The 27969-nt window shown below is 39.2% G+C and overlaps 1 protein-coding gene across 2 annotated transcripts; it reads left to right on the top strand.

Moving 5' to 3' along the window:
- Positions 1–281: 281 nt before the first annotated feature.
- Positions 282–27604, top strand: PNISR (PNN interacting serine and arginine rich protein). 2 transcript variants are annotated; one of them, XM_048299507.1, is made up of 13 exons: positions 298–389; positions 6559–6687; positions 12901–13019; positions 14259–14444; positions 16188–16411; positions 18081–18267; positions 18536–18726; positions 19339–19476; positions 20490–20589; positions 21298–21351; positions 22635–22805; positions 24307–25408; positions 25649–27604. In XM_048299507.1, the coding sequence occupies exons 3-13, from the start codon at positions 12932–12934 to the stop codon at positions 25677–25679; spliced, it is 2472 nt and encodes an 823-aa protein (XP_048155464.1). In that variant the 5' UTR covers positions 298–389; positions 6559–6687; positions 12901–12931; the 3' UTR covers positions 25680–27604. The 2 variants fall into 2 exon arrangements, with proteins under 2 accessions (XP_048155463.1, XP_048155464.1); XM_048299506.1 differs by lacking the exon at positions 6559–6687 and having other exon boundaries at positions 282–389.
- Positions 27605–27969: the final 365 nt, after the last annotated feature.

Below are 27969 nucleotides of genomic sequence, written 5' to 3'. Positions count from 1 at the left end.
GCCTCCTCACACTATTGCAGGCGGGAACGTGAATCCCGCTTGATTCCCACCGCTCCCAGGCCGGAGCCCGTCCCCGCCTCCCTCTCCCGCCGCGGCTGCCATGCAGAGCCGCGGGCAGCAGAACCGGCGGGGCCGCCCGCAGTAAAGATGGCGGCCGGGCGGCGTTGCGGCGCCCCCGGGCAAGGGAAACGGGAAGCGCCGCTCGGCCGCCCTCAACAAAGATGGCGGCGGCAGGCGCCCGTGTACACCGGCGAGGGTCAGCACCGTGACGACTTTCACTTCCGGGTGAGCGCCAGCGGGCGCCATATTGTCTTGTCCGTGAAGACGAGGAGCGATAGCCGGGGCAGCGCGGCCGCGGAGCGGCGGCACCGGCGGCGGCGGGGGAGCGCGTAAGTAGCGGGGCGGGTTGTGCTCGCCAGCGCTCCCGGGAGGCCGGCGGGTGTCGCTGACCGGCTGTTCCCCTTCGCTCCGAGCCGAGCCGGGAGGCCACCGCGCGCCGCGGCGGCGGCAGCAGCTGCTCGCCGGGCGTGAGGAACCGGTGGCACCGCCAGCGGAAACCGGCGGCCAGGACGAGAAGGGACGAGCCGAGAGCCGCTCGCCCTCCCCCGCCGCCCGTCCGGGGGGAGCGGCGCGCCGCGCATGCGCGGCGAAGGCGCGGGGGGGCTGGCGGGGACCCCCGGGACCCCCCCGTCCTGCGCCGACCCCCCCCGGCGGGGGTCCCCGGTGGGGACGGGCCCGGGGCCGGCACTGCGCATGTCCCGGGGCCGCCCCGCGCCGCCGCCGCTGCCCTGGCGGGGCCCGGAGAGGCCGGTGCCGAGCGCGCGACCGCGCGGGGACGGCGATTCTGGGATGCTGGGAGCGCGCAGCCGGCCCGGCCGAGGCGGGGAAGCCGCTGGCTGCTGGGCAAGCAGCGTCCGTGGATGCGCGGGGGAGAGTGGCTACTTGGTTTAGCCGGTAACCTAGTTAGGGAAGCAACATGTGCCCTGGGATTTGGTAGTTGGCTGTGTCAGCAGCCTGGCTCCTGCGGATGAAATGTATTTGTGGGATATTTGTGCTGTTTCATGGGTTTCGTGGCCGTTCCTATGAGTTCGTTCCACTGGAGGGCTCCAGAGAACTAAAATTCACAGAGCAGCATTTGTAAGATACCTGGACTAGTAGCTTGGAAAACGCAGGGTGTTTTTAAATGGAGCCTCAGACAGATGATGGGTTTGAAAGCCTTTTTGCTTTTGGCACTTATCCCTGCAGATTCCCTGTACTTCATTAGACAATCCCACAAAGTTGTTGAAGTGAACTTTAATGGGATGTGCTAGGCTTTACAGTTAAGGATGGAGCCACAAAACTGTTCAGGGGGCTGGAACCCCTCTCCGGTGAAGACAGGCAAAGAGAGTTGGGATTGTTCAGCCTGGAGAAGGCTCCAGGGAGACCTTATTGCAGTCTTTCAGTACCTAAAGGGGGCACGTAAGAAAGATGGAGAGATGGAGGAAGACTTGTTATCAGGGCCCCGGACAAGGGATGACAGTTTTAAAATGAAATTTAGATTTAGACTGGATATAAGGAAGAAATCTCTTATGATAAGGGCAGTGAAACAGTGGAGCAGGTTTCCCAGAGAGATCGCACATGCCCATGGTTGGAAATGTCTAAGATCAGGTTGGACAGAGTATTCGGCAACGTCATATCATGCAAGATGTCAGACTAGATGGTCTTTGAAGGTCTCTTCCAACCCAAACCACTGGGTGATTCTATGATGTGCTACCCCAGCTGAAATGTACTAAGTTTCTGTAACAAATTACTACGCAGAGTATTCAGCCACCTTGGTTGTTGTTTGCTTCTCTTACAGTTATACCTGTAAATGTTTTCAAGCAAACAGTCTCTTGGAAGGTGTGAGATACAGGGAACATGGGTTGCCCTAAAAGTTTTGTTTTAAGGCAGAGTCAGCCACCTTTTGAAGAGGGGGAATGGTGGTCTTCAAAGCATAAGGCATGTGTACCAGCAGATAGTAATCTAACATAATTTTCCAAAGACAGGGTTACAAATGCCATTCCAGTCCAGCCGAACACCTGTGTTGTTGGTACGAGTAAGAAACCTCTTTTTGGAGTCTAGCTGTGCTAAAAATGGCTCTCATGGGGGTTATGGATGCTGTGGCTCCCCTGCCTGTAGAACAGAGGGGGAACTGAAAGTCTTGCCTTTGTTCGGGGACAGGTCGCTGGGGTTACTGACAGACAAGCTCCTGGTTTTTAATTTGTTTGGTTCAGCAGCAAATCTGGTGCCATCTCTACTATTATGCCATTACAAGACTTTCTGTAGTGTCTTTGTCCCAGATGACATACAAACTGCTCTGGTAAGAGTGCTTTCTCTGCTTTGGGCTCAGAGGTGTTGTAGGACTTAAGAGTCCACAAATTTAGCACAGTTCCACAATTTTTCAGTGACTAACTCACCGTATAAGCTGTAGTGGTAGAGTGGAGTCATAGCTGTGTTTGATTTTTAGTTAGGTGCAGGATTATGCAAAGGTACTATGGGGACAGGAGTGTCCAATCTCACTTCTTTTCATGACTGAGGTATGTAATGATTCTAAGTCTGCTTTTGGTGAAAACTAATATTTTGGGTAGGTGTTATTAAAGTGTTCTTACTTTCATCACTAGCTGATCCCTTATTAAGTGATAACTGTAGTTATCATTGAGGATGATATCTGCTCATGACCAGCGAGGAGTAGTTTATTTAGCTACTGGTACTATTAATTTTTTGTGCAGAGCATGTTCATTGCAGAGGAAGTTGCAGATGGACCATCCACTTCAGAAAAAAAATCCTGGGTTACAGGGGTAATTGAAAATCCTGCATCAGGACTTCCAGCATAATGATACATGAAGAAAATAATCAGACTGGCCTTTTTTTTGCCCCCCAAACCCAGTTGAGTTTTGACTTAAACTGCCTAAGTTATGATAATGTTTCTGTGGTAGTAAATGTTCTAGCAGTGATTTTGGTACTTTATGGTAATCAAATCATGTTGATTTGATTTTATGTCTTAGAAATACAAAAATTCTTCCTTATGTCTTAGAAATACAAAAAATAAGTAAATGATACCTGGCTGCCAATACCTTTTTCTCTTTTAAAAAAGAGTTGTGTTCAGCTCAGTGGATATGTGGATTTAAGTTTGAAATGGCAGATCTTGGAAGCTGTACTGCTCGAGTGACTCCCTGAAGATTTCACAGTACTTTCTCTTTCTTTTTCTTTTTTTTTATTGACCTTTGTTCACACTGCTTTATCTTGTTAGCACTGTAAATATTAGTCAGACGTAGTGATGTGTGAACTAGGTTCTGGAGAACTTCATGGATACTGAGCAAGCTGTTTTCATCAGTTCTTTTTCTGGTCCTGTATTTTGGATCTTGGTTACACATTTGAAAAGCCTCTGTTCTTCAGTCTGAGAACGGTTCTGATGTTAAAAATGGAGTGGAGCAAAGTTGACCTCCAGCATTTTAGTGATACACAACTATAAGTGAGCTGGAAGATTTGACATGTTCTTTGACTTGACATCATGCTAACAGATCCCAGCAGGCATATAGATATAGCTTCTGGCTCTTAAGAGGAGAAAAGATACGTAGTATCTAGGCATTAAATACCTGCAACAACTTAAGAGTGGTGCCCTAGATGATGTATAGAAGTCTTCCTCCAAGTGAAAGTGCAATGAGTGAAACAGAGTAGCAAGCAAGACACTTACTTCAGCTTTTTCTGATTTATTGCAGACTTAACTCACGCCATAAATACTTAATTTTCCAATCAGCTGAGTATAATATAGTAGTAAATGTTAATTCTCCCAAGTCAAATGGAAGCTGGTATGTTTTTGTCTGAGTGATGATATGCATTTGTTTTGAGTGAATGTGTCTGCAGACCCTCTGTCGTAACTTGCGGGGTTCATTGCTATGTGGATGCATAGGATACAGTGCTTTTCCAGATTCCCAGATATTTTTAGCTGCAGAAGTGTTCTGACTTACCTGGGTCTCCTATGCCAAGACCACCAGCTGATGATAATTCTTGTGACACCCTTTATGCATTAAATTTTCTTCTGGGTGGGGGGGCTCCTTTGGGTATGCAAAGCTGTTTTTCTTGTGCAGTTCTCTTCAATTGTACAAATTCTTACAGAAGAGTATCCTTTATTCCAGTGACACAGTCATGGAAGAAGTGCTCAGTTTACATCTCCTTCCAGTTTGGAGTACTTTGATATAGACATCTTTGGAGTTTGTACAGTGTGTGTCCATTATTGTCTTTGGATTACAGCTTGGTTAGATAGTGATAATACCATGGATGAGCTGCTCTTTCTAATTGCTTGGGAGAACTATTGTGAACTCTTGGTGTTGTATCCCTAGAGTATTTATCCACTAGTCCTTCCAACCTCGTTGGTGATGTCTTTCCTATCATGACCCTGTTGAAGCAATAGCATAATGGGGGGAAACAGCTCTCCAGCAGCACTTGTTCAGCTTGAACTCTTGGTGGTACTGGCTTAATTCCTGTCTTTCTGGTAACTGCTTTGATCCTGGCGTGGTGAATGTAGGATTAGATTTATCCTGCTTGCAACTGAACAGTTAGACAAAATTCATCATGGAAACTCATCATAAGCTTTCAGTCACTGTGCTGAAACTTCACGGGGTCAATACCAGCTACCTTGAAGGAAAGATAAAAACCTTACATTAGAACAAGGCACCCACATGAAAGGTCAAGAAATCAGGCTCTTGGTTTCAAGGAGCTCTGCTTCTGAAACATCTCCATTTTCCTTTGGGTTCACCTTCAGAGCTTAAGTCTATATGAGATAAAGAAACTCTGCCCACAGAGTGTGTGATGCTTTTGAGATCCTTCTCAAGATGTGACTTGGATAACTTCTGTAGCCCAGGTTCTACAAAGAGTGTCAGAGATTAATGTGCCTTTGCTGCTTGTATTGTCTTAAGCTCACACCAAAAGATTACCTAGCTAATGACACTGAATGTTTAATAATAATGTGTTTCAAAACCAGTAATTGCAGTTTGTTACAAACCAGGACTCCTACCTCTTGGGGTCTTTCCCTTCAACTATGTAGACCTAAATATAGTCCAAAAGTCATGGCTGGACTGTCAGGTTATCTTGGAGGATGTGGAACATCTGTCTGGCTTTTTTTTTTTTTTTTTTGGTTGGTTTTGGTTTTGACCTAGATATCTGACCTGTGAATGGAGTACGAAAGAGTGCCAAAGACTCTTTGTATAGGGATTCTCCAAGTATGCATGGTGGCCTGCTCTTCCTTGTTTATTTAGGTAATGGATATTTCTTTGCTAAATGCAATGCCTGTTTGGAATGCCTGCAAGACAAGATTTTTAGTCACCAGAAAAACTTCTGCAGCAGTGTGTTAAGAGTTCAGTTTGCAAGTAAAACTTGTCAGGCCATCTTGTGTCATATATTGACCTGCTGTTCAGGAATGATGAGTAGAATGATCAGAAAGGTGATGCAACAGCCTCCCCTCAGCATGAGAAAGCTGTTGATTATTGGTTGTGGGTTCTGTAGGTTCCAGAATCATTAGTCTGTCTGTCTACAAGGTTGAATAAATCAGACCGCCAGATTGTGCCCTGAGGATCAGGTCGAATGATATTGATGTCTGACATAGGAGTTCCTCACCTTGATCTCTTCAGCTCATGATGCAGCAGAAGGTGTGTGCCACTCTCCTTCTAGTGACAGCTTTATTCCTAGGCTGTCTCCTGATTTCTTGGAGTTGAGATAGTCTAGCTTCTAACAAATATTTGATTTTGTATTCCAAACAATGCTTTTTTTCCTCATTGCTAAGATATTTCACTTTCATTAATTTCCAGGCAAGCCATTCAGAATCTGTGTATCTGCTGCAGAAGCTGTTGAACTGTAAGGTGTTCTGCATAGTTAGGATGTTGTATAACATTCATACTGGGAAGAAGCAGATTGTCAGAGTGATGGGAGTTACTTATAAGGAGCAAGAAAGAGTGCACAAGATGCACTCATCTGGACAGCTTGGTATGGTTAGTTATCTTCTTGATGCTTTTCTGGAGCTGAGCTAACTTTTTAAGTCTGTGCTTCTTGTCTTGGACTAGCTGCATGAATTGGAACAATTCAGTTATTCCATTAACTGTATTAAATTTTATTTAGGGACAGATCTTTCTTATCTTTCCAGGGGAAATTTCTTGGTATTTTTCAGTTCTGCTGCAGCCAATGTCATAAGGCATTTAAGGAAGGTATTATCTCCAGGATGACAAGCAGGCTTTGTCTTTTGACATTCCCAGGACTGAGCCTTGCTCCTTAAGACTGTTCCTTTCCATTGTTGAGAGGTCAGAGTGCAGTTAGCTCTGCCACAAGTACTGTTGAACTGATAGCAGATTTTATGAGTTTACACTATGAAACTGCTGAGGTAGAGTTGTCCAGGGAACCTGAATGAGCCTGTTAGTGCTCAAGTTCTGTTTGGTGGCCTTGTCTAAAAGATGGCCACATCTTTGACATCAGTGGGCACTGAGCTACAGGGGACTTCACTAAGCACTGTGCCATTGGCAAATTCTCAGGAAACCATGCTCTCCTTGACAGGGTACATTCCTGTTGGTATGGAAATATGTAATTTGCTGCAAGATAACTGTGTTTTGTGGGAAGTGCTTGGGGGAGTCTCCCAGAGAGAAAGGTGAGCTTGTGAATTACCACTCAAGATTCTGTTTACTGGTAAGTACCTTGTGATTGTGTGCTTTTCAGTGTGTGGTGTGTCTGGACACATCATACAACTGTCTTGGAAAATAACTTATTATGCAAACAAATAGGTTGAAGGAGTTGCCTTTTTTTCCTAAAAGAACAGGTTAACATTGAGGTGTAATTTGTAGTTGAGATGCGTGTTACAATCAAGGAGAGGAGTTGAAAGGTGCCTTTAAAAATATCTGTTCTTTCTATGTCTTTACCCAAAGAAAAGTTAGTTTAAATATTGTAGTAGAGAGTTTGACACCACATTTAAATGTTTGAGTGCTATTGGCTCTCAGAGGTTGGTAGAGATCAAGGTAAGTCCTATCTGTGTTACTGTCTCAGCTTTTATCATCAGCAGGGGCACCCTCACTAGCAGTCCTCTCAAGAGTGGCACATTTTCATACCGGTAATTTGCTTTAATAAAACTTCAGCAGATCCTGGTCCAGCCTTTGAGTACAAATTTAATTTAAAAATAAAAAACCCCAACATGTGAAAGAACATATTTGAGAACATGTTTGCTCTTAAGAACTCCAGCAAAATTTTGAGGTATTATATGAATTTTTCCTAATCTGTTAAGTACATGTAACTGGAATTAAATGTGAATTGATGGGGTGTTTTGCTCATGTGATTGTGCTTCTGTATAAAACAAAAAGAATCCTGAATTGGCTTCTGTTTCTTCATTGGTAAACAGATTTTTAATAGATTCAGGTTCCTGTTCTGTGATCTGACATCAGGGAACAGCTCTTGAAGCACCAATAAATGTTCTTTTGTTTATTTGTGTGTGTGTTAGAGAGAGAGAAAGAAAAAAGGCTATGTCCAATTGAATTGGAGGGTAGAACAGCTAAGTAAAGGAACCTTAACGCATCATCATAAAGGAGGGGTAGTAACTGCATTTTCCTTTGTAAGTAGGTGCCTACAAAATGGATCCATTCTTTGAACCTGTTGCTTTTCAAACCTCTTGTATGCACTAGTGATGTCAGAATGGGTGTGTCTTAATGACTGCTCAGCTGAGGTACCCTTCTGTTAGTGTCTTCTAATGTTTGAATTGAGTAAATTTTAGCCAGTATTCATCTCCCTTCCCCACCCCCCCCCCCCCCAACTTCAGTAGAAAATAAAGCTTGTTTCACTGCGATTTGGATGCTCTGCTGTGTATTTGGCCTTGTGTCACTATTGGGAAATAGAGCTGTCCATTGTGTTAGGTGAAGCCTGTTCTTTCAGGTGATGCTGATTTGGGAACTTTGTAAGAAATAAAAACTTGTTTATAGTTCATGTGGCAGCATCCTAAGTTAGTTTTGTCAATGCAGATTTTATTTAGGTGGGAGAGCACTTTGAGTCTCTTTTCTCCATTATTAATTACTACTTGTGTCTCAGGAAAATAATGGTTGTTTCTTTTCACATACATCAGTACAAAAGGTTCCAGCTGCTTTAAACCTTTAAGTTACTGATTTGCTGGGTGAGAGGCATTGTTTGTTGGGTTTGTTTCCTCCTCTCCTGCCTTGGTACTGGAGGTGAATCCCTTGCAGTAATTTTAAAATTACTGAGTACAGGCTACATTTTCTCTGCTGTGTTTTGTGAGTTCTTTTTGAAGTAATTTGTGCCCTTTCCATTTATGGTACTGAGTTTCAAAAGTGTTGCATTGGTAACTCTCACATTTGGTTTGTTCATTATTGTATGACTTGACTTGGTCTGTTCTTATTTTTGACATCTTTAAAATATCATCACTAGGAAGGAAACTCAGTGATGTCTGACAGGACAATACTGAGATTCTGTTGAAAGGTCCTTGCGTACTCAGTAGAGTTTTACAAGCAGAATACAAAGTTACATTCCCTTTATATAGAGAAGAGTAACATCGAATAGCCTAAGTGTTTGTTTTAGTTACCTTTTAGAGCAAGGCAACTGAAAATGAAGAGCTAAAACCAGGGGGGTTTTGCCTCTGGCACTTAACAGCAGATGAAACCATTAGACACTGTAGTGCTTAGCAAAACAGTTTCTCAAGTCAATGAACCATCTTTGAATGCCAGTAGCCTCCCTGTAGTAAATGAAAAAAAAAATTATCAAGTACCTTTTTTGTGTTTACCTTGTACCAGTTGGTGAAAACTTGGAGAAAATGCAGGAAAATAAGTGGAGAACTAAAAAGCAGGGGAGTCTGTTTCCCTGAAAATGACAGTGTCCTTCTGTTCCAGGTCACCATATAGAGAGGGGCCCTAGAACCAACCTCTTCTGGTCAATGGCCCTGAGCCACACATTTAGTCTTCAATACTAAAACACATCATCTAGTCTTCAATACTAAAATTTTGGAATACACATGATCTTCTCTTTTAGCCTGTATATATTAAGGTTGGTTTTATAAACATTTTAAGTTGCAAATTTTATTCCTTCCATATCCAATTCCTGTTTTTGTAAAACAAACATTGCTCAATAAGGAAGATGAATTGAAATAAACGAAAAATAGTTTTGGACAGTTTTCACATTATATTTGAAAAAGGGCTTTTGCATGTACAGTTGCATTAAAAAGTGATGTCATTGCTTAAGTGTTTGTGTAGTACATATTTCTGATTAGTAAAGAATTTTTTTACACTGAATTTGGTAATAAATCTGTGTACTTGGAAACCAGCATATTTTATGGTTGCCAACCTATGAAAATCAACATTTCTTCAGGAAAACAGTAGAAGTACAACTGCAGTACAGAATTAAAAGCTTTCAAATACAGTTCACAAACTAAAATTATCTGTTTCAAATAGCAGTGACTTTAAATTAGTTTGCTCTGAATGGCATAAGTTGAATTAATCAAATGTTGAAGTTCTTCAGGGTTTTATGCTGTTGTTGCTGTCTTGTCAAACTGTTGTGTATCAATATAGAAACCATTTCCATGCCTTGACCTATTGCTTTGCACTTCCCCACCTGATTTCTCTCTCCAGAATAGCAGTAATAAGGTGAAATAATCTCTCTAGGGCAAGTTGAAGTCCGGGCCATATTATGTTGCAGAGCAGTGGAGAAACAGCTATGTATGCTAACAGCGAAAACCCAACTGTGCATTTTATTCTGGCCCTGCAGCCAGCTGGCACTGAGTGAAAGCCTCTGACCTTCCAAACCAGAATGGACATGTCCTAACTGCATGTTGGGTCTCAGGTCCATGCTGACACCTGAAATGTGCTTGGAAGCAGCCCAGAGAGTGCAAGGTGGCCTGGGTCAGTGCTGTTCTCTGATGGGGAGACTGTGGGGGTCGTTCAGCACCACTTTCTGTAGGAGTGTGGACTTGGCCTTGGTGTCCCAGGGCATAATAACTTGCTGACAGAGCAGCCAGGAGATGAATGAATGCTGCTGCTGACTGAGGTCACTGCCTGTCTGCTCTATCCCTTGGTCACCATTTCAGATGCCAGTTGGTACAGGCTGCAATGTAATCTATCTTTCCCACAAGATTGATTTGAATACCTTGTAAAATAATAAGGGAGCTGTTGACTTGAGGGCAGGTTATACTGAGATGTGGAGACATTTGTTGCCTTAGACTGTATTAATGATCTAAACAAATGCTTCAGTTTGTCCATAGTGAGGATCAAGGCCTGAGAGTAAAGAAAAAAAAAAAGACCAGAATACTAAGTGTCCATTTCAATTGAGAAATAGATATATAATTGTGTTAGCTGGAGCATGTTTAAAAAATCTGGAATACTGAAAAATTTAGGACAGAGATAGAGCCAGTCCAGTACAAATAAATCTCACCTAATCCTATCACGTAAAAGCTGTGTGTAGGAGGTTCCAATTTAGTTGAATTTGTAGAATGGTCTTAATATTCTTGCACTTTGATAAGAGAAATTGATGTTTAACTGTGTACATTTTTTTTTTTGCATTTGGTTATATGCAAAGCTGTCTTATAAATTATTAGTGAAAAAATTTAAGCCTTTTGCTGAGTGTATTTTAGTGTAATTCCACAAACCTGTTGCAATGTACTATGTATTGAGGTAAAAAAGTGCTACCAGAATTAGTGAAATCCATGTTTATTATTGCTAGTGGGATTTAACAGCTAGAAACAAAGGGAGCGGCACGATGAGGCTGTGCAGTGCAGTAGTAGTCTTGAACCCCAATTCGTACAACTTTGAAAGTGTAAACAAGTTTATTTTGACAATTGAAAGAATTTTTATTCTGGATAGAAAGATGAACTGAGGAAAGGAAGAAATATTTAATTACCTTTTTCTTACTTTAGGGGGCAAATAGTATTTGCAGTTACTTCCTCATACCTAGTGTATGAAATATGTATATATGAATACCTGGAGAACTAGTTTAAGAGGTCAGCTAAAATGTTGCATTAAGTGCATTAGTAGCCACCCTTACACTCAACTGGTGTAAAAAAGTTAATTTCCTAGGTACAAATAAAATTGTGGATAAAAAGGGACAAAAGAAAGGGCAGGGTCTTCACTTATTAAAGGTTTGAATATAATAAAAGCATTCATGAAATGGGAAAAAGCCTCCATACTTAGTTTGGCAAGAAAAGATAGTGAAATTAATAAAGTATTAGGTAGGTTTTGCCCAATACTTCCCCTGTTGCCAAAGTTGATCTGGTCTTGTTTAAAGCCCCCCCACAAGGCATTTGCAACTGAATGTTTCAGAGCCACACATGTAATTTTTCTACAGTGTTGACAGTAAATGGTCTCAGAACAAAGGTGATCTACAGTTTTTCAGATAAAAGATTTAATTTGACAGAAGTATGCAAAATACAAACTTGCATTCATCTCCCCGTGGCCCGGTGCCCCCTGATGTTGTGTGCAGCTCTTTGTGTGGTGCACTTTTGTAGAGTGATGCTCTCTTCATATGCAGTCATGCAGTTCCTTGTGCAAGCAGGCAAGCACAAGATGCCTTTCCAAGCAGGTTCCACTCCAGTCGCTTTGTCCATGTGCTGAGAGCGGGCTGTTTGTGGGGTGTGTGTGTCCCACTCCCTTGGAGCCACTGGCGTTGTTCCTGGCTGGCCACCCAAGTGGCATTGGCTGCTTTGAGCTGGTTTGCTCTGAAGCAGAGGCTCTATTCATCTATTCTCTATTGCAATTGGCTGTGAGCCACAACTGGGTCCTGTGTGCTGCTCCTGTGACCTCAGGGAATGAATTTTTCTCTTCTAAGTTTGGAGTGTTCGAAACAATCTACATGCTTGATGTTTTAATAGCGTGAGCTTAAGGATTGTATTTTAAATTCCACGATGATATATTCATTGAGTGGAAAGCCTGTTGAGAAGTTCTTAACAGATTGGGTAGGACGGAGGGGGTCACACTCAGTGCATTCCTACCCATACTGGTTTTTGGGAACAGCTTCTGGAGTGAGGTATTCCCAGAACTGTGCCTAGTTTATATCTTCAGAGAAACTGTTCAGAGCAGTGCAGGTGGCTGCTCTCAGATCTTCCATGTGTGGCAGGTTAGGTGCGTGCCGGAGGTACAAATGACGGGAAGGAGCTAGTGTGCCATTACGGGCACACCTGCCTGTTCTGCTGTGCCTCAGCAAATTCATGTCGAGCTGCCCCTGGAGCTTTACTCGAAGCAGGCTGTGGAGCTCTGCTGCCTGCCGTCCGGACCTAGGGCTGCTGCTGCCTGCTCAGTGAGGATATATACAGCACGGCAAAAATAATTTCTCATGATTTTAAGGGACAATGTGGTAATTGTGTGGTCATTTATTTTTCTTTCTCAGAGTTGAAGGAATATATTATTTAGAAATTAAGATGAGTTTGTACAATGCCTAAAATGCATGTGGGCACTGTCTTGTACCTGTGCAGTTCTCCTGTGCAATCATAAACAATGTGTTTTACCATTTGGTGACTTTTGTCTTGCTTAACAGCCTTGCATGACACTTGTTTAGAGAAATACACATCTTTTCCCTAAGAAGCAGGCAAAGATACCAATCATGCCTTTTATATTTTGACTTGCTTTAAATTGCATTTATTGCCAGATGAGATCTTGTCTTACCAACTTGTCATATCTCTCCTTGAACATCATTTTGTAGTTAATTTCTTGGTGAAAATACAGAGAAAGCGTACTAGACTCCTGAAATCTTACAGTAATATTTGAGATATTACTCTGAAGGATGAACCATTTCCTCCAGCTTAAAATATTAAGCCAGCATTGCTTCAGCTTGCTTTGCAAGGCTTAACTATATCTGCAGTTATGTAAGTTTCAGTTATGTGATATTTCATGGGCATCTATTTAAACATACAACTATTATTTTTAGTTGAAATATAGACTATATAAAGACTTAAAAGATGTGGGATCAAGGTGGACAACCTTGGCAGCAATGGCCTTTGAACCAACAGCAGTGGATGCAGTCATTTCAGCACCAGCAAGATCCAAGTAAGTATATAGAAAGCTTTGTGGATTAATTCTTTTAATATGTTGTCATTTGAATTTTTCAATCTTTGTAACAGAGTATGACTCATAGTTGCCTTTTGTAGCTGCTCTCAAGATAATGCATTTATGATGCTTTTCTGAACTAGAAAAAAGAGAAAACATAGAAAACACATATTGATTCCAAATGTTTTCGCATAGTTAATATATAATGTGCAAAAACAGGCAAGAAACCTGAGTTATCCTAGACAAATTACCAACATTTTACCAGTCATATAGATCAACATTTAGACCTCATATACCAGATATGTATCCCTGTCAGTTCTTTAGCCAAGCTGAATCCTTTGTTTGAGAGAATCTGCTTTTTTATTCGATACCTGTTTGGCAGAAGTACTAATGCAGATATATATACAGAAAAAAACCTCACTGGAAGACTAATATGATTCTTGATTTAGGTTACAGCAGTGATAATCATGATCTCTTGTTTGGATTTTTTTTTCCCCCCACCAAAACCACCAAACGTTTTAAACAGTAGAACGTAATATACCTTAAATTGAGAATGGGGTGACAACAAATCAAAATATCAAGAGAAATAGAGAAATGGATGAAAATACAGGTGTGTATTTAATACTAAGGCAAAGTGATCAGGCACATGGGTTTTATTGTCACTTTAATTTCTGTTAAATTCACTGGAGAGTTTTCCTGACTTGATAATAAGCAGAAGACATACTAGTGTTCTTACCTGAGAGTGCAGTTTATTTATTTACTGGTAGGAATGGCAGTAAAGAAAAAAATGGGAGAGAGAACTGAAACATAATATATGGCAATGGTTATACGAAGAGTGTACATTGAAAAATAATTTTCTAACTACGTCTCTTTCTTGCTCTCAAATCTTCATGAAGTTATAATTTAAGGATATGTATATTAATTTCTGATGTCAAAATTAGCTCACTTATGAAAAAAGTGCATTTCTACCACCCACTGAGTGCTAATGCGAATGTAAAATAATCTGCCTTATGACATTTTGAACATATGCAGAGCAACTGTACTTCAGCAAGTCTGTACACTGACATTTGCTTGATTTCTTTTACTGTACACTGTGAGTAAGTTTTAATGGTGCTCACAGTACTTGCTGAAGGTAAACGTTGCCCGTTTATCTTGAGCAATAGGACATGTAATTGAGAAACAGTGTTAAACTTCAGACATGTGAGTTCTAACCTTTTTAACTTCCTCTGTTTATTTTAGGCCAGATTGACTGGGCTGCATTAGCTCAAGCATGGATTGCTCAGCGAGAAGCCTCAGGGCAGCAGAATGTAGTGGAACAACAAGGAATGATGCCAAACGGACAGGATATTTCAGGAATAGAGTCTGGTCCAAACAACCATAATAATTTTCAGGGGGATCCCAATTTCAACAGAATGTGGCAGCCAGGTTTGTTTCCCTTCCGGTTCATTCCCGTTTTTCATGTTTCTTCATTTTATTCGTGTCAGACATTTTTTGGTGTGAACATGCCCTGTCCCTCAGGCTTCAAAATACAAAACTACCAGTTGACTTATTAATCACACCTGCCCCTCAGAGAGCTACTGTTGCCTCTCCTGTAGTGTAATACGTGCTTCTGGCATGATCTTGACATGTAGAATGAGTTCACAATATAACGGGTAGATGATGGCTTTAGGTGTCTTAAAATCTTTAAAAAGGGAGATCAGCAAAATTCTGTGTGAAAAATATGTTTTTATTACGTTTCATATACTTAGGATTTACCCTTTTTAGCTTAGGTATCTGATTGTCAGCATTTTTCAATTATTGCAGGTTAAAGTTGGTTGGACGCTTCTGTTAGTATCAATTATTTTCAGTTCCTCAAAACTTCAGTTTTTTCCAAAAATTAATTTTCTTTTTAAAACTTCTTAAGATACTATTGGTAATAAGAATGGGATAGAAATTGGAAATTTTCTGCCAAGAATTTTTCTGAAGTTGTTTTCTGAAAGCTGGGTTATGACACTACACTATAATGCAATTTGAAGTGTATGAACAGGATAGTTATGTGCATGTGTTCAATTGCACTTCATGCTTGATTCTGTTAATGGTTGAAAGAATAATACTCCCAGTTTTCATTGTCACTATCCAAATTTATTGAAATGTAACCTTTAATATAAGTAGGCTTAATATGTTATTGGCAGTTCTTATATGCACATAATAAAAGGGAGGTAGCCATCAGGTTTCACCTACCTGTGCTGGGCTACGAGTTATTGTAGGCACATGTAAGAATTTTTAACTTTTCTATGTGGCAGAGTGTACTCTAGCTGTATTTCTGTACAGTACGTAGAAATTTTCACAGAAATAGAAAAACTGTGATAACACTTTTTAGTTGCTACAGTAATGGATCCAATTATGATGCAGATGGGAAGGACAGTAAAAATTAGAAAAATGTACTAAAGGACTGGATGGAAGGTGGGAATTAACCTGAGAGGCTAGATACTAATTCTGTTACTGGTGAAAGTTATAGCGCAGCTCTGTCATGGTCTGTAAGTATCTGTATAGTGCACATAAATTTTGTCTTTTTAAGGAATCATTCAAAAATTATGGCCACATGAGCTATTAATTCATTCCTTAGACCCTTTTCACTCTGTTAGCCAATTGTAACGTATGTTTGAGGGCTTATGACTACAGCTTATTCTAGGACCTCTGCTAGATATTGGACAATCCAAGAAATCATCCATTATCAAGACACAGGACTTTGGAGCACAGGTTTCAGTGGTTGTGCTTGCTTGCAAAACCATTTTCTCTTCATAAGAGGTATTTCAAGTCCTTGCTTTCAAATTTGAAGTAGAGAAGTAGGAGCAGTTTTTTTAACAGTTTAAACAATTTAAACAAGTCCTGTGGTGAACTCACTATCACTAGAAATTTATAAAAACAAGTTTACAGGGTGTCTGTGCCTGTCCAGTTCTGTCCCCATACTGCATGTTTTAGTTCAGCTATAGCCATTTGTATTTCCTTCATTTAGTTAAAGAAATTATTGAGACAGTATAATAGAGTCTGTAGATTGATGATTCTTCATTACTTTATCATCCGTGATGCTTTGAGGAACCTTGTGATAAATACAAGAACACTGAGCGATTGATGACTCATACAAATTATACTAACTTGGTATTGACTTGTATTCTAAATCCTAAACAGAATGGGGAATGCCTCACCAACCCCCTCACCCACCTCCAGATCAGCAGTGGATGACTCCAACCCCAGGTCAAATGGAAATTGTTCCTCCGTCTGAAGACAGCAACAGTCAGGACAGTGGGGAATTTACTCCCGACAACAGGCATATATTTAACCAGAACAATCACAACTTTGGGGGACCTCCCGATAACTTTGCAATGGGGCCAGTGAACCAGTTTGACTATCAGGTGAAACATATTTGTTGCTTTAATATTGTAGACGCGCAGAGTCCCTTCCATGGATGTGTTCCTCTAATATCATCTAGCGGCGACTTTCATTCTTCAGTTCTACAAACATCTACAGAATCTGTTATCTGCTAAGACACATTTTTACCAAACACTTTACAGAAGAGACTTTAGAGTTCTCTGTTACGTTCAGAGGCCAAAGGGTTTTATTTTTCTCCAGTAGTAATGAGAAATGGCTGTTGTCTGCAGTATTAAAATGAATCACTGTGTTCCAGTATATAAATTAACATTATGTAGCTTTGTGTTTAAAAAAAAAAAAAAAAAAAAAAAAAAAGAGGAGAAGGAAAAAAAATAAAGTTCAGAAAGATATGCTTAAATATGCTAGATAATGTACCACAGGAAACAGTCCTGTATTTGCAGACAGATAGACTGGATGATCCATTGATCTTTTCCATATCTATCTACTGTGATTCTTTGAATAAACAATGGTATTTCTAAAAATAAAATCCATATCCACTTTTTTCTTCATTCTGGCATATAAGTTGTATAGCATAATAAACATGTAGCTGGTTTTATAATAATAGCAGGGTGCATTGCACAGATCTTTAAACACAAATAATTTTTTTATCTTCCCTCTATTTTCAATATTTTTCTTTCAAAACTCCTGATATAAATGACAGACTAGCTGTTTAAAAACCTACCTCCTGTTCATAAACAAATACAAGGGAAGATGGGCAGAAAGGGGTTTTTTTTTAATCTTCTTGTTTATTTTTCCTGTTACAATTTTCTTGTTCAGCAGTATTGTTAAATAGGCAACCATTAATTTTCCAGTACATGAGTTAATTATAATTTTCTTTGTTTATGTCATGGGAAAAACTCTTAAAATTAGCTTCTCTAAATACTACAGAAAACTTGTTTTGCAGTGAATGAAAGAGATGCTTAACCTGAAATTGTAATGGAGAGTGCTTCAGTACTAGCGAGTTAAATACTCAGTAGAATATTTGATGCTATACCGTTTTTCCTAAACACTCTCTTCTTAAATTGTTTCATTAGGCTTTTCTGGGCAGTAAATATTAAAACAAAAAACTCTGCATGTATGCCTCAAGACCTACGACATTTGGATTGTATACAGCTTGCCCAAAACCCAGGATCTGTACTAAAATTTCATATTTATGTATTTAATATTTTAATCAGCCATATTAATAAGATCTGTGAAGGATTACTAGAAAGTGCACAGTGCAAAATTCTTATGTAATAAAAGGCTGAACTTTAAATTCTTGTTCTCATGCTGTAGTTAAAAGACTGCTAACATAGGTAGACTTTTAAATCTTAATTTTGTATACTCTTGATTTAACTGCATGCTCTGGTGCTAAGCTGGCACGGAACTGATGGAGATAGATGGTGATTATAGGGCTTAGTATTTAGCACAATATGAAAGGAGATTGGTTGAAGCCCTTTCAGGTTTGTTAAGAATACCTGCTTAAATCTAAGTTTAGTCATTAAATATTTAAAGGAAACTTGTTTCTTGGGGACCACAGTAAGAGAGATTGAGAGATTTCAATAGCATAGAAATCGTGGATTCCTACTTGCATGGATTTTTGTAGACCGACTTGCTCACATGCTGCATTTAGTGTTACCATGTGAAGAAAAATAAACTGCATTACTCTTTCAGCATGGGGCTGCTTTTGGTCCACCTCAAGGTGGATTTCACCCACCTTATTGGCAGCCAGGACCACCAGGGCCACCAGGTCCTCCAGCACCTCCTGCACCTACTCAAAATCGAAGGGAAAGACCCTCATTCAGAGATCGACAGCGTTCACCTATTGCGATGCCTGTGAAGCAGGAGCCTCCACAGATTGGTACATGTTAACCACTCCTTAATGAAAAAATCTAAAAGCTGTGTTTTATAAAGAATTGCAAAATTTGATGACCTTTGTCTTTTTAATAGAAAGTAAAAGAGCAGGGAAAGAAAAAGCCATTATAAATGTTTTTTTCCCCACAATCAGATGTGGGACTTGTTTTGATGGGGGTGGGGGGTTTGCTTCTTTGTTTTGGGGGATTTTTTTTGTTCCTTTTTTGGGGGGAAGGTTTTTTCGTCTTGCAAAACTGTAAACCTTGCTTATGTAGATGCTGTGAAGCGTAGAACTCTGCCTGCCTGGATTCGTGAGGGCCTGGAAAAGATGGAAAGAGAAAAACAGAAAAAATTGGAAAAAGAGAGAATGGAGCAGCAGCGTTCACAGATGTCTAAAAAAGAGAAGAAGGGAAGTGAGGATGCTGAAGAAGGGGATGGTCCACGGTTACCTCAGAAAAGTAAATTTGTAAGTAGAAGGGTTTGTTTTTTGCTCAGGTTTGTATTTCCTGAAAGATCACCTTTTTAGTCTCTTTAAAGAAGAGACTGTGTTTGTGGTTACCTCATTGGTTTTGTTGCTTAAAGTAAGGTTAAGCTGCTGCTCTGTTGATAATTACTTGATGTTTTGAAGTTTTTAATGGCTAAGAGGTAGAAGTATATAATTTGGCCTGTAGTAGCAAAGAAACAAGGATGAAATTGGACTTTTTTTTTTCCTTTTTTTTTTTCCCTTCCTTTTGGAACATACAGATCCTTTGAAAGAATTCTAAATCAGCAGCTGAAAAAATTCAGCTGTATTTGCTAAACTGAGCCAATTTAGGAAGCCTTGCATTGCCTTCACTTCCACAGTTATCTTGTTTGTAGTTCAAAGTACATGTTTGGCAGGGAACTGACAACTAAGTATTTTCTTAGCTTGTGTGGGTAGAGGTACCCGCATATTTTTTAGGAAGGGAGAAAATAAATGGTTTTATGATAACTGAAATACAGATTTCAGTACAAAGTAAATGAAATTGACTATTACAAATAGAGACTAAGGAGCTTGATATTTAAGTTTTTCCTGAAATGTATGATGCTGTTCTTGTAGGACAGTGATGAGGAAGATGAAGATGCTGAAAACACAGAGGCTGTAAGTGTTGGGAAAATCAGCAGGAGTCCATCCCCAGCTCCTCAAGAGGAGCAAAGTGAACCAGAAATGACAGAAGAAGAAAAGGAGTATCAAATGGTATTAATACTGGTGTTCTCAATAAGTATTTCTGTTTAATTGCTCATATTTTTCAGGCATATCAAAGTAAATCACTTTTTCTATGCCTGATACTGTCATTGGGGTACAGTATGCATTGTACACTAAAGCTGGGTTATATTTGCATGTCTCTTCATCATGCAGTCTTTCTCATGGAAACAAGGATATCGGTTATATAACTCAAATTTAGCACAATAGTGAAAGAATGTAATGACTGTAATCTTCGCATTGATCTTTATTAATTCTATGGTTTTGCTTCACTTACCAAATTTCTGAAAACTTTTAGTGATTAAATGCACCTATCTCAAATCTATGCTTCAACCTCAGTTCCTGTGAAAGGGAATTCAAGAAAGGTATTCTTGCAAGGAAGTGCTACAAACTTAAATCCTAGATCAGCAGCAGTTTCACTGTGTCTGCACAACCTTCATACTTTGAAATGACAGTTGCATGCAAATTGTACAACCGAATCCTTGTTAATTAAGATCCTGAATTCTACTAAGTTTGATGAATGTATTTTTGTAGAGCATGTGGCTAGACATAAACAACTTGGAGAACTAGCTACCATAATTTCAATTTTTGTAGAAAATATGTAGTAATAAAATGCTATATAAGTAACCTCTGATCTTTACAGTCAGAAATGTGCTCTTTATTTTTTGGAAGAATAATTGGAATCAGTCTAAGTACGTTTCTGATTTACATACTCATTTGTTATGTCATCTTAGACGTTAGGATCAGTGCCCTGGATAGCTGTGTACAATACAGGCAGATACAATTCACAGTCAAAATACAAACTTTAAGGTTGTGGAATCAGGTGACATTTAAACAGCTTCAATCTTTGGTTTTCTAGTTATGTCTTTTGAAAGAGGTCATTAAATAAAATATGCAGGAGACCACTTCCATAGTCATCAAAAGAAGTGAAGCTGTATGGATATAATTTGAATCCAGCATTTATTCAAGGTATTTTGGCCTTTAATTGTATATGCAATTTTCTTCAGATGATGCTGACAAAAATGCTGCTGACAGAGATTCTCTTAGATGTCACAAATGAAGAAATCTATTATGTGGCCAAAGATGTTCACCGTAAAGCAACTAAAGGTATGCTGGGTTTGGGGGATTTTTTTTTTTTTTAGTTTCTTCTGCGAAAATTCTGTATTTGCATGTCTTTAGAACATTTAACCCCCATAGTTCTCCCTCAAGAACAATTCCAGTATAATGCATCCAACTTGGTAGAGTTCAAATCCAGTAATCATGTACTGTCGTCCTGTGCAGTGTATTGTGAGTTACTTGAGTTATTCCATTTTTTTTCATACAATTCATTTCAGTTAAAACGGTACCTGTGTGTTAATGGCTCTTGAGTTGTAGCTGTTCCTTACTACTATCATCTTTATCTCAAAGCTGTTCAGAAGTGAAAAGAGATGAACTTTGAGTCCTCAGTTAGTAATTAATTTGCTTTCACTATTAACATGTATTGTACTTACAGAACAGATTATTTTAACATAACACAGTTAATCTAAGTATGTAACTACTGAAGTTGAAAATTATGTGCAGATGCTGTAACTTGAAAAGTGATTTATGAGTATCTATTTGGTTTTTTTCTGTTCACTGTTGATTGCAGTTAAATTCTAAATCTTCATGGTCAAAAAATCTAGAAGTGGTTTTAAATGGATGATGCGTTTTTAATGTTTCTTCTCTCCCTCCAAAGAACAGCAATAGTAGTAGATTTAACAATACCATAGACTCATGACTATGAAATCGTGGCTATTTGTGTTAACATGTTGTTCCTGTTGTTGATGTGATACAAAGCTCCTGCAAAACAGCTGGCACAGTCCAGTGCACTGGCTTCCCTCACTGGACTCGGTAAGTATGTTCCTTATTTTTGAGAGGGCTTAAAGGGGGAGTTACACTTTTGCCTTGCATTTCTAGAAATTGCATTTTGAAACTAGATTTTAATTGCCTGGGAGTATGGGTCACTTTCTGATAACTTTATCATTATCAGCACCTTTGTTTGTTCCACAGGTGATCCTACTGATATATAGTGGGATAGTTGCTGGAGTAAAGGACTAGGCAGTGATTTAGTATATGAGAATCTTGCCCTAATTTTGAAAATCTGGAAAAATTTTAGATAAATTTACTTTTCAAAGTATGATAGTTTCAGAAGCACACTGCAGTCTTCAAAGAAAGGAATACTATTTCATACTTTTCTTCTATTTTGATCCAAGCAAACCAGAGGGGAAAGTTGATAGAAGACTAATGTGAAAGTCTATAAATAAAAATATTGTAATCTTTGCAATTACTATTTTCTTGAAAAGCTACATAAACACAAAGGCTCCCATATCATATACTACCAGAAACAACACAGAAAGAGAGATTGAAATTCCAGCTTGAGACACAACTGCAAGAGATTTCTCCCAACATGACTTTTATCATCTAAAATGTACTACAGCAGTGTCAGTGATCAGTTATATGTTCATTACATGGAATATTGATGAATTAGATTGAATATTATCATCACAAGTATTCATGTTTCAAAACTAACTCAGTAAAGATCCTAAGGACCTCAGACTGAAAGAAATCCATGTCAGATGTTTAAATTGACTTTATCCTTTTCAGTCCAGTAGTTACTAATATCTCTGGGGGAGAAGAAAGTCTGTTTCTCTTCCATCTCCATACCTGTCAAAGTGCAGTGTTTTCTAAATCATATGGAAAAATTGATATGGCATTCAGAATTTCTGTAGCCTTGGACTACGGAGGCAGCTGAAGTCATTTCAGGGGTGTCTTCTGGGAAAGATCCCAGGCATTTTCTGTCCGGTTGCTGATACAGAGGCAGGCACTGTTACAGTCTCCACAGGGAGCTCTTTTGCCTTTCCATACAATGGGAAAAAAGTACCATGGTCACAGTGGTTGCTTGCTGAAAATAGACAAGCTGTTCCAGAAGGAGTAGAACCAGACAGTGAGCATCAATGCAGATACGAGGGCCTTGAACACACTGGCAAACAACACTGGCACTTACCAGAATAAAGTGACTTCTTCAGAGACGAGGAAGTGAAGGAAGGGCAATGTTACTCTCCTCTTTGCCTCACAGAAGTATTAAGAACAAAGCTTAATCTTTCCTCGTGATAGACTGGACTTTATGCACGCAGGTGGACTGGGTGGTTATGGATCAGGAGACAGTGAAGATGAGAGAAGTGACAGAGGCTCTGAATCATCTGATACTGATGATGAGGAATTACGACACAGAATAAGGCAAAAACAGGAAGCGTTTTGGAGAAAAGAGAGAGAACAGCAACTACTACTAGAAAAACAGCTAGAAGGTAAATCTTACAATGGCTTTTACTGTGCCACTGTATATGGAGTTTACTACTTACTGTATGTAAATTGATGGCAAAGAAACACATTTTAAGCCAAAAATACAAAACGAAATATATAAATAATGTATTTTTAATTAAAATTTTAAAAAAACCCCAAAACCCTGTGATTTACTTCTGCTTCTCTGTAGGTAAGGTTTTCCTTTTGTACAAATAATGTAGGTCAAAAGGGTAGCACAGTCGGCTCCTAGTGCTGAAGAGTTGTCTAGAGATGGATGCAATGTTAAGAAGTCATGAACCAAGTTCACAGGCTGGAGGAGAAAGTGCTATTGCAATAGAACTTAAAATTGATGGTTTCCTCCACCTGAAAATAAAATAGGACATATGGAGCCCTTAATAAAAGGCTGGACTAGCGAAACTTCTGGTTTTCTTAATATTCCTATCTCTCTTTGAGTGTTTTAAGATGTATGCATAAAAGGATAGCCATATGGAGAGTGACTGAGTGGTGGCCTGTGACCTCTGTCTTCCTAGTGCAGGAAGCCAGATGTCAGTGTGGAGATATCTTCATGGGATTATTTGCAGAAATACAAATCTAGAGTGTAAAGCAGCTGATTCTATACATCCAAAATACCAAAGAATGCTAATGCAGAGTTTCATTTGTAGCAGTGTTTTGGAAAGGCAGAAGATTTCTAATGGACAATACAGCATCTTCTAACATACACTGGCTTCTGCCTGTATTGCCTAATAACTCAGGGACCAGCTGGAATTGTTTTCTGGGTTAAATTTGACCATCAGCTGCCATTTGGAGCACTCTGGGTTTCTGGAAGCAGTTTTAGTCCCTAAATTAACTCAGGAAATGATGGCCCACATCAAAAGGCCATTTTTAGGCAAAAAATGTTGTATGTCAGTTATTTTTTCTAGATTCAATTTAAAATGGGGAGATAAAGTTGGCAGTGATGCAAAGGATCCTAGGTTGAATAGAAATAATTTTTATTTTGGAAACCTCTGAGGGTCTCACTATGTGAGAAATACAACTTCTTCAGACCAGTCAGTAATCCTCAAACCCAGATGAATGGGGCTCAAAGAAAGGCAGGAAACATCAGTACCACTAGAGGAGTGTTGTAGGAAGGACAAGGGGAGAAGCAGATGTGCAGAAAGGCTGCAAAAGGAAAAGGTCTTATGTGTAGATCAGTTTGGGAGTTCTGGTGTTTCAGGATATTTGTTTGATAACTTCATCTTAAACCACTGAAACATGAAATAGCATCAAGGACTTCTAAAAACGACTGGGCTCTACACTTTCTCTAAGCAGGAGGTCAACTTTTCTAGAATTACAAGAAAAAAAAAAAAAGAGTGGCTTGGTAAGTAGTTGGTATGGTGGCAGTGTTTTAATTGTAAGTATTATGAGAGGTGCTTGGAAACTTGGTTTCATCAATGTAACAGTGTGGAAATTACTGACATACTGCTCCAAATTAATTGCATCTTTTCTTCTGTGTACTTCCTTTTTCAGAAGAAAAGCTACAAAATGAAAAAGTTTCAAAAGAGATGAATGAATTTATCATCAAAGAACAAAATAGTAACTTAGCATCACAGGAGGCAAAAGAAATTGAAGCAGATATGGTTCATGAAAAGAAAAGATCTCCAAATGCAATCGCACCTGACACAGAACTCAAGAAAGAGGGTAAAGAGAGGACAGGAAGGAGTGGGTCAAGAAGCTCTAGCAGTGGTAGCAGCAGCAGCAATAGCAGGAGCAGCAGCAGTAGCAGCACAGTATCCAGTTCATCCTATAGCACTAGCTCAGGTAGTAGTCGCAGCTCTTCACGTTCTTCCTCTCCCAAAAGGAAGAAGAGACACAGTCGCAGTAGGACACCGTCACATAAAGTTAGGCGCAGTAGAAGCAGGAGTTACTCCCACAGAAACAGGAGAGAGAGGAGTCGGAGCAGGGAGAAAATAAGGGAAAGGAGAAGATCTAGTAGAAATCACAGTGCTGAAAGAGGGGAGAGGCGGAGAAATCGGAGTCCTTCGAGAGAGAGAAGTTGGGATAGACGTAGAAGCGGCAGCCGCTCAAGAGACCGGCGAGCCAACCGTGCAAGCCGCAGCAGGAGCAGGGACAGACGTAAAGCCGAAGATCAGCGTAGAAGCCCTACTGGAAATAGGCACAAACATAAAAGTGAGGGCAAAGATCATGAAAGGAAGAAGGAGCAGGGTGGAGGTGTAGACAAAGACAAAAAGAAGAACAGAGAAAGGGAGAGAGATCAGGAAAAGAGAAAAGATAAGCCCAAAAAAGAGGAAAAAGAAAGTAAGGCTGGCAATCATGACGACAGTAGATTAAAGAGAAAAAGAGACAGTGAAAGAACTTTTTCTCGCAGTGATTCAATATGTGTGAAAATAATAAGACAGGATTCCAGACAAGAAAGCAAAAAAATTACTACCAAAGATAGCAAAAAACGATCAGGCTCTGAATCTAGTGCAAGGAGTAGTTCTGAATCACCAGGAAGCAGTAAAGAAAAGAAGGCTAAGAAATCGAAGCATATTCGGTCATGCTCCATGGAGAAATCTCAAAGGTCTGGTAAGAAGGCAAGCCGCAAACACAAGTCTAAGTCACGATCAAGGTAGTATACTTTTTAAGTATTTTGTCTGACTTTTAAAAAGTTTTTTTATATTCGTCTTCATGTGTACGGCATATGAACTTTTTAAATAAAGTATGGTATTTATTAAACTTTTTGTCTTAGGCAAAAGTAACTTTGGAAAATCTTTTAAAACTATTAATTACTAAGCCTAAAGTGTGTGTGGGTTTGGGGGTCTTTTATTTTTTCCAATTAACTTTCTCCCCCTTTTCCTTTATTTTTCAGATCAACAACTCCTCTTCGTCGTAAACGCTGAGGAATTTATGGCACCAGTGCTATGACGTTTAAAAATTCCATGAGTTATAAAAGGCTTGTCTCATTATAGAGGCACATTGTGGCTATGTAGGTGAAACCAGAATCCTTTTTTTATCTGTAAATAGGTGTATTTTTTCCAAATGCTGCTCAGAATTAAATACCTAATAGGATTTCTTTGTATTACATTTTTTCAAGAACGGTAGTGCTTATTAAGACTATAAAACAGGCCATTCTCTTTCAGCTGTAATGTTCTTAAAATTACTATTGAATGTACTGTGATGTCAATAAAGCTCTTTAGTTCATTTTTTGTTTAAAATTCTTGCACCTGAATTTTGTGTTAAATGGTAGAAAGTACTTAAAAAGAAAAAGGCAGCTTTTTTGGTATAACAAATTTTTAAAGTACTTGAAAAAGATTTAACGTGAAACACTTGTAATCCATGGACATGATGAGATTACTTTATTGGGGGTGTGGAAGAACAGAGAAAGGACATCTTAGTTTTCTTTAGATATGTGTAATAGATTTTTAGTAACTTTTTTTTTTTGGTCTAGCTGGTACTATATGCTGTGTGTGTAAAATATGGGTCACTGTAATACAAGCTATACTTAAACAGACTGAACCCCATTAGGAATATGTGCGATTAACTGATCTCCTGTGGCAGTGTTAAGCTCTGGAACTATATTCCTCACCCAGTTTTCAGAGAGATCTTTGGATGTTCAGGGATATTACACACATCTCAGAATTTTAGATGTTTTTATGGAATATGTTTATAAATGTCACTCAGTACACATTGGAAAACTGACAATAGGCTAACTTTACATTTTGGCACATGCATCAAATGCACAGTGAATATTAAAGCTGGTTCTTAGTGTTACAAGAATTGTGACTCCTGTAGAGCTAATACATTGATGTATTAGCAATGATGTCACTGAATTTTTGATCTTAATATTACCATGCAGTGAAAGAGGTCACTGATTACCTACTTAAAGAAACTGACTATTGCTGTTAGAAACAAGAGTGTGAAATAATAGAAGTTAAAAAACAAACCAACAATACCCAACTCTAGGCCAGTGACTGTTACAGAAGAACGTGAATTCAGGGAGAGATCTGTGCCTAAAAGGTCTGGTGTGACACCAGTTGTGAAAAAGAAAAGGCTTAACATCAAAGTAAGTTCTCTTTGATTGGCTGTATCTTCTAAGAAAAAATTATACTAGTTCAGGCAACTTGCGAAGCATGTCTTCATGAACAGATTAATTAATCCATTTAACTAAGTCAGAACTCAGCTCTGCAGCTTTTTTCAACGGTAATTTTTTCATAAATAAGATGCAGAAATCAACTGCTTCAGTACAAAGAAACACGGTTTAACTATGTGTTTAATAAGCAAGCTAATGGCTAGTGAATACATGCATGTTTATCAAAATACTGCTACAGATAAATAATCAGTTATAACACCCCCCCTTAATTATATCCTTTCACATAGAGTAAGCAGTTGTATTTATTAGCAAAATAAGGCATAATTTACAACACATGACTTTTACTTGCAGTGGTAGGCATATAAATAATGATGTATTGATCCAATCTCACTACACTCTTGACTCTGGGTAAGAGTGAGGAATTTTTGAAAAGTAGGTATCATAACAGTTCAGATGTCCTAGACGGATGTCTTGAGAAAGCAGAAAGAAACTAGAAATAAGCTTAAGAAAAGCTGTTGAGGAATACAGTTTCCAGGATGCATTGAATTTGATTTTCAGTTCAGATTTTATATTCTCTGTCTTAATAATAAAAAAGATTATGTATGAAAAGCTTTATATACTCTTCCAACAACTGAAATTCTGTCACTTCCTGTAAATATGAAAATTATTTTTTTGACACAAATGCACTTATGGGTAGTGACTGTATGCCAATAAAAAGAGCATACGATCTCTGTATTTAACTGTTTCAGAAATCTTACTATGACGGCCTACTCATCCCTCAGCAATTAAATACACGTCGGTACTCTTGTCAGCATCACATACATTAGACTTCTCTGGGCTTTGGAAACTCCCTTAGGAATGTCTTTCACCAGAAAAGGCTAAAATAACAACTGCTCTTTTAATTCCATACCTCTTAAGTGATCCCAAAATGTGCAAATACATACATTCCCATTTTTGTATCATTTTAAAATGAACGCTGCAAAAACATTTCAGTGCACTACAGGAAAGCAATACATAGGATTTTGAATATCATGGAGCAACACGACAGTTGGAGGCATTTCCCTTGAAAACTTTTTAATAAATAAGGGATAGTGTGGAAT

Source organism: Corvus hawaiiensis, chromosome 3 (assembly GCF_020740725.1).
Source record: "Corvus hawaiiensis isolate bCorHaw1 chromosome 3, bCorHaw1.pri.cur, whole genome shotgun sequence".
Lineage (NCBI taxonomy): Eukaryota > Metazoa > Chordata > Aves > Passeriformes > Corvidae > Corvus > Corvus hawaiiensis.
The sequence above is the reverse complement of the archived record's forward strand: the minus strand, read 5'-3'. Positions and strand labels throughout refer to the sequence as shown.